Source organism: Uranotaenia lowii, chromosome 3 (genome assembly GCF_029784155.1).
Source record: "Uranotaenia lowii strain MFRU-FL chromosome 3, ASM2978415v1, whole genome shotgun sequence".
Taxonomy (NCBI): domain Eukaryota; kingdom Metazoa; phylum Arthropoda; class Insecta; order Diptera; family Culicidae; genus Uranotaenia; species Uranotaenia lowii.
The window spans coordinates 204,904,517-204,921,317 of NC_073693.1; the positions used below are offsets into that span (position 1 = coordinate 204,904,517).

The 16,801-nt window shown below is 36.7% G+C and overlaps 2 protein-coding genes and 1 long non-coding RNA gene across 3 annotated transcripts in view; all 3 read left to right on the plus strand.

Annotated features, from left to right (window-relative positions):
* Positions 1-440: 440 nt before the first annotated feature.
* Positions 441-1,312, plus strand: LOC129756882 (uncharacterized). Its single transcript, XR_008739555.1, has 3 exons — positions 441-805; positions 907-1,090; positions 1,198-1,312. It is a non-coding gene; the product is annotated as an uncharacterized LOC129756882 (long non-coding RNA).
* A 1,760-nt stretch (positions 1,313-3,072) lies between these two features.
* LOC129753019 (uncharacterized protein K02A2.6-like) lies at positions 3,073-4,498 on the plus strand. Its single transcript, XM_055748812.1, has 2 exons — positions 3,073-3,925; positions 3,981-4,498. The coding sequence occupies exons 1-2, from the start codon at positions 3,073-3,075 to the stop codon at positions 4,496-4,498; spliced, it is 1,371 nt and encodes a 456-aa protein (XP_055604787.1).
* Positions 4,499-16,061: 11,563 nt separating this feature from the next.
* The window catches only part of LOC129757298 (venom protease-like), a 40,906-nt gene continuing 40,166 nt past the window's right edge, over positions 16,062-16,801 (plus strand). The window contains exon 1 of the mRNA XM_055754473.1: positions 16,062-16,177. Within this exon, the coding sequence (XP_055610448.1) occupies positions 16,114-16,177 (64 nt within the window). The 5' untranslated portion in view covers positions 16,062-16,113. The remainder of the gene's footprint in view (positions 16,178-16,801) is intronic.

Genomic DNA, 16,801 nt, shown 5'->3' on the forward strand with positions numbered 1-16,801 from the left:
TTGAAAGTTTGTAAAATATGTGTACTCTAAGCATAAATCAGGGCAAAATTTGTGTCTGACCAATGTCTGGATGATTGGTCAAAATTCGGTATTTTACTGACAAATCAGGGCACCTGACAGACAACTCATGCAGGTGACACCCCTCAACTTGGAATTCAACTGGGCAATCTCAAAACTAAGTCCTTTCCCTTGTCATTGAATTGGTAGTCGTCAAATCAAAATTTGGAGCCCACGATTTTTTTGGGTCCCAAACAAACCTGACATTATTGACTGTCGAGGACCCGAACTAAATTTCACTAGTTCACTAGTAAACACTTCTAATCCATTAAGTATTTTTTTTTTTATTCTTAAGTCACCTTAGAACTGAAATTGAGGTATTGAAGATCAGCGTGTTGGTACGTACCAAACAGCCCACACGGAAAAACTCAGCTACTCATAAAATGTGTTGTGAATACACTTTCGTTTTAACTTAACAACTGATACTCTTTATATGCGTATCACCAATTCAAATTTGAGTTGCCGGAATACAGAAGTAGCTAAAAAATTAACATCGTTTAGGCAATTCTGTATAAAAAGTTGTTGTTGTTGGAATTTCATTGAAAAGGGATGCCAATTACCAAAGCAAATTGCAAAAGCTTTCCGTTGTCGATGGTGGCAGGAGTTACCGCCGCAAGTAAATATTGAAAGAATTTCGTTTCGAATTGTTTTTGAAGTCGCTTAGTTGAAACATTAATTTATTGGACGTTTGCTGAGCGTTTTATTTGGGGTCCGGTTAATTTAAATATCGGAAATCGGAAATAATCGGGTAAGTAAATGTAATTTTTTAAGCTACTCCCGTTACATTTCCGCCGTGAATAAAATAAATTTGAAATTATAACTGCGATTGCTTTCTATAATCTCTTATAGTGTTCGACGAGCGCCGCCGTTCTCAAGTTAAGATCCACTGAACAAGGATCAGGAAAATAGTTCTTGGCGACGAAAAAGAAAACGATCCTAAAAGAATGGATTCCTCATTTCCTCATGATACCTCGAAAAATACCGAACCCGCGGAAAATATGACCTGGATGGAAGACGCTACTAAAAACTGCAGGTTAGTACATGTTGGTTTTTTGTCAGTCTCTCCAGTCTTTGCAACACATGCGAAGACTCATATTATTTCAATATTTATAATAACAATGTAAATCACTTTATTTGCAGGCTACGACTCCTACCGATAAAGCGGATGAAGAAAAACCGGATCGGATTTTTTCTACGTTGATGTCTATCGGAGCGAAAAGATCAAAGCGGTGTAACAAAGTCAATCGGGCCTCACAATGGAATCATAAATCAATTGCTGGAGAGAACGTTCGACGGGCACCGGATAATATGCAAGAACGATTCGCCAATCACGCTCAAGTGCTTTTAAATTTAGAATAATTATTAGGTTTTCTATTAACATCTTAAATATTTCTAATGTATTGTACCACTTGTTAAAATGTATATTATTATAAATACAGATGAATAAGCTTGTATAACTTTTTTTAAAAAAGAAATCCAATCTTTAAAATTAATTTTGGTTGCAAAAACTTATTATTGAATTGCTGGCATCCCTTCAAAATATACAGAATTGACTAATCTGGCTGAAAGCTCAAAATGTATAAAAGCTTTTAGCTCACGCTCTGTGTAAAGCGTCCAAACATAAAACTAAGTGGAGACAGTTATCTACAAACTGTATGGATTTTTATACAGAATAGAGTAACTTTGGTTACCGTGCAGTGGTTGTAATACGTCTTATTCAAACGTTTTGGGAAAAAGTTTTGAAAGGGCTGTTATAAAACGCCTGCGGGTAGAGGAAATCGACCTACACTTCGTGGGATTGCATGAATTAAGGCAGTTTTCAGGTACTTGATGTGGTTGAAGGGAATATCGCCTGTATTCATGCAGCTTTCTGGTTGAGGTTTTAATCTTTCGAGGCTGCCTGGCATAAGTTTGAAAATTACCGTCAACTGGGGAATCATGCAACACTGATTAACTTCAATGGCTTCCAAAAACTTAATGTTCACAGATAATCATACCACTCGAACATCAAAATTTTTTCACCAGTTGAGGTGCTGTTATACTGAGGCGGCAAGCGTCTCGTTAGTCTGCGTCCTGTGCACACGACATAACTGCTCTCATTTACTCTCCATGGAAAAAGCGCAGACCTGACGGTTTTTTTTTGTAACTTCTTTATTTGAAACGGCTCATACCTTGAGACCAAATGGAGCCAACTTCGTTCTGTATGTTTACGATTGTTTACTTAGGTCTAGATCATCATTTTTTAAGAGAACAGAAAATACATAGTGTTCGCGGTGACTCGATTCCACCGCATGGTTTTTGGTCGACGGTTCATTCTTGAAACCGATCACAAACCCTTATTATCGATCTTCGGTTCCCGGAAAGGCATTCCCGTCTATACAGCCAACCGGTTACAAAGATGGGCCTTTACGTTGCTGCTGTACGATTTTTTTTTTTATTTTTTTTTATTAAGGACCTTTTTGACATTCGGTCCCTCGCTATTTCTTTGTTACAAATTAATGCTAAATTTTGTTATACAATTGAATGGATTTTAAATATTCTATCACTTTCGTTGCCATTTCTCTGTCGTCTGCCAACGCCTCTCGAAGATTACCCGGCACTCCGTGGTTGATTCGTTCTTCTTCCAGTTGTGGGCACGTTGCGATAATATGTTTGACGGTCAAAACTTCGTTGCATCTGGAGCAAAGCGGACGGTCTACTCTGTCCAAAAGGAAAGCATGTGTGAGCAGTGTGTGTCCGATGCGTAACCGAGCTAGTATAACGTCATCTTTTCGATTTCCCAATATGGCTGCTTTAAAGGGTAGAACGGTGTTTTTAACTTCGCGCAATTTTTTGTTCTGACTTGTGTGCCATTGCATCTGCCATCGGTTCCTGTACGATTTTGAAATCCGTTACATTTCTACGGATTCTTTTGGTCACGCTGATGTTTTGTCACGCCTAATCAACCGACACGTTCGGTCAGAAGAAGATTTCGTCGTTGCCTCCCTGGAACTGGAGCACATAGCCAGGAGTGTCATGAACCAAACGCTTTCTGCTTTACCGTTATCATTCAAGGCAGAAACCCACAACGATGACATCCTTCAACAAATTACTCGTTTCGTCGATTCTGGATGGCCCTCCAAACAGTCGACTATCGTCAACAGTGAAATCCAGAAATTTTATCGGCGACGCGATGGTCTTTCCATGGCTGCTGGTTGCCTAATGTATGGTGAACGGCTAGTAATCCCCGCCAAATTCCAAAAGCAAGTGTTGCAGCAGCTGCTCAAAAGGCATCCAGAAATCGAGCGAATGCGGTCCATCGCTCGCCAGTACGTCTACTGGCCTCTAATTGACGAGGACATCTCCAAGCTTGTACGGGCCTGCAGCGAATGTGCCAGTGTCGCTAAAACAGAACGCAAAGTAAATCTTGAATCCTGGCCGACACCAGAAAAATCTTGGCAGCGGGTGCATGTGGACTATGCCGGTCCCCTAGATGGTAACCACTGTCTGATTATCGTCAATTCGTTCTCCAATTGGCCAGTAGTTATCCGGACGCAAGCTATTACGTCCATTGCTACCATGCGAATGCTTCGAGGAGTTTTCGCAAGATTCGGAGCGCCAGAAACCTTGGTCTCAGACAATGGCACCCAGTTCACCAGCGAGCAGTTCCAACGATTTTGCGAAACGAATTCCATCACCTATCTAAGAACTGCACCGTTTCATCCCCAATCGAACGGCCTTGCTAAAAAGTTCGTCGATACTTTCAAGAGGTCCCTCAAGAAAATCAGCGCAGGGGGAATGATGATGATAGATGAAGCCATCGACACATTTGCTCTGCTATCGGTCGACACCCTGTCGCAGCGCACCTGGTGGGAAATCTCCGGCAGAAGTCCTTCTAGGTAGACCGATCCGAACATCACTGGACATCTTGCGCCCTCCATCAGCTGTTTTCCCGAACGAAAGTGGCCAAGACGAGCAGTTCAACCGGAAACACGGTGCCAAGCCGAGAAGTTATGTACCACAAGACCTCGTTTGGGCTAAAGTATTCCGGAACAACAAATACTCTTGGGAACCGGGCCATGTTCTCGAGCGTATAGGAAAAGTGATGTACAACATTTGGTTGCCAGGCCTAGCTATTTTGATCCGTTCCCATTGCAACCAACTACGCACCAGGCATGAAGCGGAAGGCCAGCAATCAACTTCTTCTGAATCCCAACTACCGCAAGTTCCTCTGAACATTCTGCTAGATAGCTGGGGGCTTGGTAACAGCAATCCTTCATCGGAACACGTCGCGGCATCAGCTTGGAGTCGGCCACAAGAACTCCTGACGGATTTGCAGCCGCAGCCTCCGCCACGCTGCCACCGTTCTACCCTTAGACGTGATCAACCAACGGATTCTCTTCGCACATCTTCGCAAGCTCGAAGGCAGCCTGTGAGGTACGAGCCGTATCATCTCTACTAAAGGGGGGAGGTGTTGGATCCCTCGTTCATCAACGTAACACATGGCTCTCCCGGTTGACAACCGTCAGCCTGACAGATGCCGCAGCTCCGTAACGGTGATGAACGGAAACCACGAAACGTCATCAGAACGTCCATTCTCATTATATTCATCGTTTATTTATTTAAGTCTTTGACTGCTGCCATACAGACCGAATATTAAAATTAACTTATGTTTAAATTCAAACTATGTTAAAGCTAGGTAACGTTACGGATTGCACATTTAAACCTTGATTTGGATACATTGAAGTCAAACAAGTGTGAAACATCGTTGAAGACTTGACAACATCGATTAAGCGGGTGGTTTTGTCCAAAAACTGTTCTGCTTCTAGGTAGCCAAAAGGTGGTTTGGTTACGCAAATGGCGAGCTGGGGCGTGCAAACTCAAGCTTTGGAGCAATCGTGGACAGTCGACAGCGTTTGTCAGGATATCGTATACAAACATTCGCTGCAAATATGTTCTTCTTTGGCCTAGGGACGGTATAGACAAAAGAGCACACCTTTGTGGGTAGGGTGGTAGCCTTGCAGGGTCTCGCCATGGCAGTTGACGCAACGCATAATTCATGTGCGATTACCAGTTTACACGTTATTGTACAAGTCCATTTTAAAGTCAATATACAACATTATTTCAAACTGTAATTCCGCGTCTTTTAATCGTAAAACCGGTATCGCAACAAAAATAAAAAGAATTCTAAATGAAGATCAATAGCTTCTAAGCAAAGGTGTATTTTGAAAATTATTAAATCCGCCCGGAATGGTTCTTAGCTGACTTGTTTTCCGTTTAAACTGTATTGTTATTTTTCAGTATAATTTATTTAAGATTATTACTTATTACTTTACACACTTTTCCTATTTTGAATTCTTTTTCTTATTGTATCGAGTGAAGAATAGCAAAACAAAGAAATACTGAAAACCATTGCTGCCGGTGTCAAGCCCGAGAGAAGGATGAGAAACTTTTTTTTATTATTGTTTTTTTTTTATTGTTGTTTTTTCTCTTTCAATTCAGTTCTATTGTCATTATTATTTGCTTTAATTCAAAATTTTATTATTCGTATTTTTTTTGTCATTTATTTACTATTTTTAAATGTTTTTTATTTGTTATTTTATTTGTTTATTCATCCATAAATAGAGATGTACCGAATAGTGGTATTCTGCGAACGGCCGAGTACCGAATATTGACTTTTTCAACTATTCGGCCAAACGAATATTCGGCCGAATATTCGGTCGAATATTCTATTGAGTTTTCAATTAAAAAACCTTAAGCGATTATTTCAAGACTTTCTATTCCTTCCATATTGATGCCCCTCATGTTTTAGTCGATTATTTTCAACCAGATGATATTATCGGATGATGTTTTACAAGATATTTTTTAAGTAGGGGTTTTTCTGATTTTTAAGTGTCTCCAATAACTGAAAAGACTTCAGATGACTAGTCGCTTCGAGTGCGTTTATCACCAAAGCGATTGCGTTCCTATGAAATCAGGGAAAAAAAAAATTTCGAAACAGGTGTCAAGCTATTTGAAATTGCTTCTCTGATATTGGATTACTTAGATGAAGATCGAATTTGAGCAAAATATCTTTAAAATAAGTTGCTGAAAAGATAGATTATCTTTAACCTTAAGCATACCATACTTTCAACTTCACGTATCCAGACGGTCAAGCAACCAGAACGATTGTAGTAAAAATTAAAATTAAAATGCGCAAAATTTATGTTTAAATTTTGAAATTTTTGAAAAATTGAACACAAAATTTAAATAATTTTAAGAGGAATTTGAATTTTTTTTTGATTTAGCAAATAATCTGAATAAGCCCGAGCAAACCTCGGTAAGTATTAAACAATATCTAGACATCCCGTCCAGATTTGACTTATCTGGATTCTTTACTAGATTTATGGGCAAGCCTGAATATATCCAGAAAATCTGGAATAAACTATAATCAAAGTAAAAAGCGATACCGTTCAGCATTCTCCTGTACGATCTACAGTGAAATATAAGCGGATACACCTTAGATGTTTTGCTGAAACCATAAGTTTTGAATGATTATGTAGCTTTTACAACATAACATTTGGATATTTTATAAATTATTAAAAATTATTTGAAAAATGTACAAGTTTGTAGTAGATATTCGGCCTATTCGGCCTATTCGGCCGAATACTTAGCTCAACTATTCGGTGAGCCGAATCCATAAATTTAATTTTCGAGCATTCAAATTTACAAATTTTCAATGCTTTAATTTTCAAAATTGTCATTCCAAATCTTTATTATTTTCAAAAAACCGCGATTGTTAAAATTTCTAGGAATGATTTTATTTAAACATTGAAATAATTCCAGAGGTATCAATTATTCTAAAGTTTGTTTCGTTTTTAATTCTCAAATTAACTAACAATTTTCAAGTTTTATGTTTTTTTAACTTTGAAAATTGGAAAAAATCTTAAAAATCAATTTACCAAATTCCTAAATTTCAAATTCCGGGATATCAATTTTTAAAAATGCGTTATAATTCCTGACAATTAAAATTACAAAAAATTGAAAATTATACACATTCACTTGTTTCCAATGTTTCGTTTCTACTGAATTTCAAATGTCCAAATATTGCAATGCCCATATATTTTGAAAACGATCTCCGATACGATTAATTTAAGCAAAGTGACAGCCATTTACCTATTCTGTTTGGTTTTGAATGTAAAAATCAATCCTTGCAGTGGAATTTTTGCGAGTTAACTGTCAATAATAAAAAAAAAATCTATTTTCTTCTGCTTTGTCTTTAGAGCATCGATACCGGTGCTATCCCAGTTTTTATTTTTTTTATTTTTGTTGGGTACCTATCACTGCGACCAGTTAGTTGATCTATTGTAATATGTCCCCTGTTTAATATATGCTAAGTCAAGGAAGATCACTTTCATATATTAGATAGTGTCCCTATATTGAGATTTAGCATTTTCCCAATCTGGTATAACCGCTCTTATGAAGCTGTTCACCTTTTTAGGACCAATTGAAAAAACTTCCCAGTTGTTAACCTGGGACACATTCTAGGTCTTATTTTAGCTCTGCGACGTAGTTCCACCTCCCCGTGGTGCAGAGTGGAAACGTGTCTGCAAGTCCGGCGTATTGCAGATGTACGGCCAAGAGAACTACACCAAATCCACTAGAGGCTGTCGACGGGTCTGCCAAACCCGCGCGGAAGAAGTGGTGCACCCGGGTACTTAGGTACCAGTACTTGGTTGTGTGCGTGATGGTCCAACACGCTTTCGGGGGGTCATGGCCCTGATATGCGGACGTGACCGGAGGGAGAGCGATCGCCAACTCGTTTTGCGCTTCGGTGGGTATATTCGCAAAATGAGTAGATGCGCAAAGTAGTGGCCAATGGTGGGCCGATCACTTAGGGACGTGTTTACACGTCAGTGTCCGAGAGGCACATTCTGGGTTCGACACGCGCTTCGGGAATTGTTGCGCCCGAACAGCGAGTGTGACCTGATGAGGGCGTTCTATAGCTCGATCTGCGCTTCGGGTGGTCAAGCGCCCGACTTGAAGATCGGGTAGTTGCGCTGAGTGGTGACTTAAGTCAACACTATTTGAGAGTTCGGAGGAGTCTGAGCCCTACACGTGGCTTAGGGGGCTTACCCCTCCTACCCGCGTGTTTGAACAGAGAAAGTGTCGTCGACAACTCGCTTTGTGCTTCTGGATCTTGGACTGGATTCACAAAGTTAGTAGTTGCGCTGCGTGGGGACCTCATTCACACGATGAGATGTCGGGTCCTAACTCGTCAGAGGTGGGGTTGCGCATCGAGTTGTGTTAGAATGAGGTATTGCTGACAGAGGATTCGGAAACGAGTATTGCCTTGGAGCGCACTAGCGCGAATTGACCTCCCACTATTGAAGCAAAGTGTGTCAAACAGTTCGAGGTGGGAACAAAGGTCAGTGGCCCCAGGTGGACTTTATGGCGTAGGGGGTACAGTGTTCCTTAGCATTGTCGTCCAATTGCACCCATTGACCCAGAGTAGTAAACTGGAGGACGCGGTGGCTCGCCGCGCCTTGGAATGCAATCCGTAAAATGGATTTACCACCTGGGTTAACAACTAATAAAAAAAAAGTCTTATTTTAGCTTTAGCAGCTCATTTGCGCACCGGTAAGTGCTAAGCTATATATATATATATCTGTATATTTTTCTCCGTGCAGATTTTTGAGTATTGATACAGATAAAAAAGATTTTTTGCCTCTGAAATACAGATTTAAATGTGGCATCGCTGGTCACAGTCACTTCGAGCTCATGACTGTGAACATTTCAAGAATTCACAGAAAACTGCTGAAAAAGTTATAAAAAAAAATTTAAGTTTTTATTTTACATATAGAATACGTTGTCCAGTGAAAGGTTGTCAAAACTCAAAGACATCAATCAGATGAAAACCTGATGTTATAAGATAGCTAAAACCTGGGGGAGGAAGACTGAAATTCGCTGTATCGTTTTCTGTATCGTTTTTTTACTGTTCGGCAAAAAGCCAACAATTGTTGAAAAGATTTGTAATCGAAAACTTTAAAATATATAAAAAATTTGTTCGATCAATGGGAACTACCCTAAATCTGTTATTCAAGCTATTTTTAGAACAACCATTAATTAAACAATTTTTAATTATCAGCTTCAAAACTTCAACGAAATTTGAGCAACTCAATACGCCTGATCTGCAGAATTCGCCAGAGCAAAACAAAATCTAATTAAATCATTGATTCATGCAAAACAAGTGCTTTTCAGCATCAAAAAAGTTTTATTGAAATTCACTAAATATGAAAGTAAGATTTTGAACGTTCGCACTGGTCGGCAGAAAAATGATGAGAAATTTGACGTTTGAAAGATTTTTTTCCTTTTTTTATTCAGTCTTATCCACCAGGCTAAAACGATGGACGAACAGATGTGCGCCGCCTTAATGAACCGTGTTACAGGTTCGAGAATTCCTTCGAAACCGTGTAAGTTCAACTAATAGTTTTTCGAAATTATCGAGAGTTCCAAAATCGATGAACACTGTTCCTCGCCTATCTTTTTATTCCATCTAATGAATTTAAAAAAAAACAAACTTCAGACATGCTCGCTTTAAATTTCAACAATTACTTTGCAAAATTTCAATAATAGGCGTTGCGTAGTTTACAAGATATTGCAGTTTGAATGACAAAAGTCCAAAAGTCCAAATTTTAGAAAACTCAAACTTTGTCAAATAATAGTTTTATAGTTGATCTATCTAACACAAAATTTGAACAAAAAATATCATCAAAATAAAAATTTATGCTAGTGCAAAGTCGAAGTGGCAGTGCGCGTGCTTCCCATTTCTATACAATCACTAGCTGATCCCGTTCGAACTTTGTTTCGCTTTCAATTTGGAATATGCCATGAACAGTTTGTATGAATGTCAATTGCCAAGCATTTTCAAGATACATTTCCGGATGCATTGTTTAGCAATAATTGCAAAAATATTGGACAATCGCTTTTTCTGTCGTCTGCTACTAATTTGAAATTAGGAATCAATTAACTGTCCCAACCCCCGTGTATAAATTTCGACTCGATCTTTGCATAAAAACGAAATTTTTGCCAAAAATCCGCTTTTGGTACCCTCTTTTACAGTCTCTGGTATCTGAAATCGATTGCCCGTCCCCGAAAACTCCTGTGTGCAAATTTTCATTCCAACCTGATGTATAATAACGTCAATATCGCAAACACAGTGAATATTTAGTATGGACGACCCCTGACCTAGACTTGGATAATTGGAATCAATTGTTCGTCCTTAATTACTCCTATGTGCAAATTTACATCTCAATCCGATGTATAGTTACGTCAATATCACAAAAATATTTCAAAGTTAATATGAACGACCCATTTTGCCGACCCCTGAGCCAAAATTCAATACCTGAAATCAATTTTCCATCTCTCAAAACCTTCATGTGCAAATTTTCATCACGATCCGACGAAAAATAACGTCAGTATCACGAAAACAATATTTGCCTTGTATGGACGACCCCCTTCAGAAGGGGTGATCCGAAAATCGGAAATCATTTTTCATCATTCCTGGTCCTAATGAGCATCCATGCCAAATTTCGGATCTCTAGCTATTAAGATGGCTGAGTCTATAGAGGACAAACAAACAAACAAACAAACAAACAGAAATTGCTTTTTATATATATAGATGAACTTTTTTTTTTTTTCGTAGGTTTCAACTCTTGCCAGTTATTAATCCTCCGATACAATCATGAACGGTACTGTATATGTACATATATTGAAATTTCATTAGCATCGCATGGGAATAAAAGTTTGGAGAAAATTTAAAATACGACTTTCTTCTAACAAAATTTCCCATCTGACTTTAAGAATCTGATAAAGTTCAAACGTTTTGGTTTAAAAAGGGAATTTTCTCAAATTCTCGGCAGCACAGAGAAATTTGCTGTTTTTATTCAACCATGTGCATCCCCGAGCAGACTTTTATAGCAAACTTATACCTAATTTTGCTATCATGCCTTGAAACTAAAATGAGGTATCATTTTGCCCGAATAAAGGTGGTACAATGCCAAAATTTGGGTCTCACTTTTCATATATGGATACCTCAATCATGTCAAGTGTAGGTTTCACTGAAACCTTAATGATACCTCGTTTAACCACCATCTCAAAATGTGTTTTGAGAGCATAATGATGCCACTTTTTGGATTCAACTGCTTCCAAAATTTGGTATCGATGTGCTTTCAAAATTTCTTTCAACATGCTGGCAAAACGAGGTATCATTTACCTGTCGAGGAAACCAAAATATGGCATACATATGCTATCAGAATATGCAATTAAGATACCCAAATTTTCGCATTTTACCACCTATAATCAGGGCAAAACTATCCCAAATCTTGCTAGCAAGGCATAATAGCAAAAATTTACATACATAATTCAACTATTAAAGTTTGCTTTGTGAGGTAAATCGCAATGAATTACTGAAATCACCTGTATTGCGATGAATCATCTAATAGGATGAGATTCTCTGAAAAAATCGCCTGTATTTATGCAATCATCCGACATTACACTTGCTATAAAAAATATGTATGCATACCTTGCAAAAAAATCGCCTTCACTTATGCATTGTGTATAATACTTATATCATGAGAACATAGTATCGGTAAAATTTTACCTAGTGTGTTTATTTTAATAGCATTTTTTTAGAAGTTCACAAATCTTCTGAGATTTTAAGTTATCAACAAATCGCTTTCAAGCAGAATTTTTTTTTCAACGAAAAATCCATTACCTTATTCAGGTACCATTATGTGTGGCTACGCTTGAATTCATATTTTAAAAATCTTATTGTATTCAAAACTATCGTATTATTTACTTTAACGTTACTGTACAAAAAACGTGATGATTGTTGATTAAAAAAATTATTTAACATTATTTTTTCCTCGTCCAAATCATTGCGCAATCTTTATGAAGGGATTTAAAATGTGTTTCAAAGTGATAAACCTGATTGCAAAATCAGATTTATACTTTTTAAATTGTTGGAATCAATCTGGAATCAAATAATTTCATCTTTTTCACAAAAGTTTTGCTGAAGACTGGCAAGCATTTACTTGTGGTATTGTTTTTAATGTTTACTTATTGGCATGTGAAATAGTTGAAAATATTTGCAAAAATAAAATATGATATGATTTGAAATTAATATTAGCCCGTTGATTAAAGATTGCTCATCGTTGATCTACCTAAGGATTGACACGTTTCATTATAGTATTGTAAAAACGCCTGAACTTATGCATCTATATGTGGAGGCGATGATCATAACATAACGCAATGCGATGTTTATAAGCTTCGTTTGTATCATTAATATCGCCAGCACATATAGTTGCATACGTGGAAGCGATTAACATAAAGAAACAAAAAAATTTCACCATACCTACAGTTTTGGGTTTAAATTTTGATTTCTGCACACCAAATCCGAAATTTCAGATATTATCTGACATTATAGAGCTGAACTATGAATTTAGAGCTGATTTTTAACATGAATGTGGATCTCAATTCCAATTCTAAATTTTTATTTCTATTTTCTGAATTTGTATACTATCATTCACCTGTTTCATATTCAGACATTTCTTACTGACTAGCATTTCTTAATCTGATTTTTTAATCTGAACCGTTTAATGAATATCTGAAAGCTGACCTGATCCTTGAATTAAATATGAAGTTTCTTCGCAATTTCGATTACCTTGCGCGTATAGCATTCGGTAATTCACAATCTACGGTAGCACTCAAAACAGATAAATTTAATTCCTTATCATATAATTCGGTTATGTATTATCAGACATGAAAAAACTATAATAAAATCTGTTCATATTCAACAACGCTAATTGATGGTGATATTATCACTCAATAGTATTCTGACATGGGAGAGCACCTCACCGAAGCTGGAATGGTAGAAAAAGTAAACGTTAATTGGATGATTGCTCTAACCAACTATACTTACTTACCTAGTTAGCTGCTAGTTCATGAACTCCTGCAATTCAAGTGAGGATTATTAAACATATCCGAAAGAATAGTCCGACATGTTCTATTCACACCTGGAAGTTCCATAAACAACGGTTCTGCTGTGTAACAATAACCAATCCTGGGAGTAGCATAATCCAAAGCAGCAACCATCGGAAAGCCCACAATTCCTGGTTTTCGGGTTTTCGAGCGTCATGCATCTAGAAATATAAAGCAAGTCATGAAGGTTGGAAAATTATATAGAAACAAAAAAAACATATTTCCGATGCTAAATCTTTTCAAAACAAAGTTCTTCTTCAATATCAATATGAACTTGTAAATAAACTCAGCACCTATTTTTCTTGAAATTCTTATATTAAGTTGAACTAGGTTGGGCTTAATTAGTAGACACTTACTTGTTGTAGAATTGAAACAGTTCCTGATAGGCAGAGATCCATCGACGAAGCGCAAGTAACAAATTGCCGGCAGTTGTAGATCCGTATCTGGTTTGTACTTTCTTGGAAACCGAACTGCATGCTCTCATTGGTGAGCCAGACCGAACCGAATCTTTCAAGAACCAAACTATCAGGTAAATTGATAAGCTGTAAGCAGCATAACCAGGCACAACACAACTCATTATGGCACAAAAAGTCGCACATCCGAATTCGCGTTCGCGAGAACAAAACAAAAACATTGACATTTGTTGCACGCTTATAAAATTATACACAAACGTAAGTTTCTCGATTAATCAAAACAGAATTTCCAAATCGTAAATTCAAATGATATGAAGTTTACATGTTTTTGTTCTAAATTAAACAAGCGATGCATTCTTAGTTAATTATCAGATTGAGATCGGCCAAGTCGCTCGGGTAGAACCTTAAATATAGAAAACCGACATCTTCGTCAAACCAAAAGGTTTTTTATTATAAAATTGAAAAGTAAATCAAACACAAACATCTTCCCGCAATCTTTGAACATAATGTTAAGTTCAAAATTGTGAGAGAAAAAAGGGTGAAATAATTTTTTTTAATAAATTGGAAATTATTTTAAAACTAACGTAAATTAAAATTTCAAAGGCAATTAAAATAACGTATCAAAAAATACATTGTACATATTTACATTGCATCGGTAATTTTCAACACAATTATGTGTATCAATGTGAAAGAACTGATATCTTAAAAAAAATCATTTTACGTGATAAATTGAGTAATCCGTCCCTCGAGTTTTCAAATTCTACTAAAGCGACGTATTTTGCAAGAATTAAAAGGGGTTGAATTAACATGACTTAAAATTATCGCTTATTAATTGTGATAAACAATTGAATTTTATACCTAAAAAAGCACATCTGCAAATGAATGAATCAATAAAGTTTGTATATCTTGGCATTAATTTCGTCAATTTCTCCAGTGTCTTTTTTGTTCTTTTTTCTCAGGGATTTTAAACCAGGTAGGTTTATTCATCCCGATTCTTTCTCCAGTGTCTTTGCATGAAAAATTAGAAAATTGATTTTAAGAATGTCGTTATTGAATGTGTGGTGTGTAGTTTAAAAACATAATATGTACAAAATCTTATAAATAAAATCTGCTTTTGATAAGAAGTGTGTGAGGACTAGCACAGAAGACGGTCTTAGCGTCTCCCATTTTATTTGGGAGACACTGAGACTGTCTCAGGCTTCCAACAACAACAACAACAACAGGTAACAAAGTTCGCCTCATAACAAATATCGCAGTTTAGATTGCGTAATGAGGACAAGGCTTTAGAAACTCATTTTGATATTTTATGATTTGCACATATGGATTAAATTTTATGATATTGTCCGTGACAATGAAAGTTGGATTTTAGGCTAAGTTTTGCATTTGCAATTATACTTGTAATTTGACTTTAAAAAGTTTATCTGAGTTTAACTTGTTTAAGCATTATACACAGATATTATAATGTTTAGGAAAAAATACAAAACTGATTTGAATTAAATATAAAAAGCTGATTTAAAATATGTAATGTTCTGGTCAAGGCAGTAGTTGGTTCGTTAATTTTTTGACGAATTGACTGATTTTGCTCGGAAACTTTTATTTTCTATTTTTTCAACCAACAAATCATCAAAACTAAAAATGGTATACAAATCTGAGAAGTCGTCTAATTTTACAAAAATCAGTTTAAAACACAACTCACATCTCAGTTTTCTGTTAATTGAAAATTTATGATTCTTGGATGATGCCTGATTTTGCTTTAAGTATATTTGTACGCCTTATTATGTTTTCAGTTTGCTGTCAAAACCTTATTTTTGTCCCACTCTGATATTTTTTTAAAGTTGAAAATACCTTATTGGTGCCTAGTTTTGCCATCGTTACTGTTTGCTCTATATTCAGGCATCAACTCTCCTCGGGATATTTTTATAATACTTCTTTTTGTTATCCTGGAAAAAAACCAAACACTCAATTGAATTTGATTTTTCATCATAGAAAATTGAATACCAAATAATGCTATCATTTTGATCTCACTTTCCTGCTCTATCATAAAAAATGAAACCCTAATGATGCCTCTTTTTGCTATCCTGGAAAAACCAAAACCAAATAGTGCTTTCATTTAGGCCTCAATTCCTTATTAAGGTATTAATTAGGCATCATCTTTCGACATATTGATCCTCAAACGAAACCTAATTTTGCCATCGGCAAAAATGCGATACTTAATTATGCTATCATTATGGCATTGATAGCTCATTTTGGTTACTGTTTGCTATCGATTCAGGCATCAAAGTCTGCTCGGGTCCCTCTCAAAAGTTTGAGAACTTTTGTTTTTCTATTTGATAATTTGAAAATCTTCTCAAGGAAATGTTATAAATTTCGGGAAACTTGATGATTCAGTTTGTTGTTATTCTAATTAAGGTATTACACTGACCCACTACAAAACGCTGGGTAAATAAATTGTTAGCTGTTAACACCAAACTCCACTGAACACCTACAAAAACTACCTTAAAACGATTTATATTATCACTCCAATATAACATATTCAAATATATGGTTGACATGGCCGATAGATACCGAAGTCAGCTTCAGTTCCCGTTTAGTTGAGGTTTGATTTGGATCACTCCGCGCCCTGGGCTACAGTTTTTCTCAAGCTATGTATGGATTAAAAATTGCATTTGCTTTTCTGCTGTTGAACTTGAAACGTTCGAGTGGACAATGTGAGTATGGATTTTTTTGGTTGACTTTCACTAGACTCCGGGAATGTCATATAAGGAAGGATTGTGGCCTGAATGGCCATGAACTTGTGAGAAACGTCATCGAATGCACTAAATTATGTGCGTGGGCAAATTATCACGTTGATACTTCAACAGCTAAAAACGTTATGAATGGTCGATGGGAAAAAACGTGTGATGAGCAACGATGGATTAGAGTTGTTATGCTCTGGTAATTTTCATATGATTGTTGACCGTTGGCTTGACTTTGCTCGATGGCTTCGGGATGTTTGACCAAATATTGGTATTAAAATATTTTTGGGACAATAGCACTTTGGAGCTAATGTTGTTACTCTTGACATTGAAAGTTCAATAGACGAAAATAGGCTTGAACTAGTAATTGGCATTCGGGGTGTTATTGGCATTGCATAGAATTTAGTTCTATTGAGTAGATGAAGTGCAGTTGACATTGAGTTTTTGTCGCATAGAGCATTGTATTCGATTGTGCAGTGATGACGAACTAGATTTATTAAGTGTATTTATGGGGTGTTGTGCGGGAAAAGCGTTCAGTATAGTGTGGTGATTAATTCGTAACGCATTAAAATACTCTCCGCTAGTGGTGTGCCATGT

Bases quoted from the DNA above. Each gene is read 5' to 3' on its own strand.
- LOC129753019 (XM_055748812.1), top strand. From the start codon at position 3,073: ATGAACCAAACGCTTTCTGCTTTACCGTTATCATTCAAGGCAGAAACC. The intron at 3,926-3,980 runs GTCCTTCTAGGT...GCCCTCCATCAG, and splicing joins GTGGGAAATCTCCGGCAGAA to CTGTTTTCCCGAACGAAAGT.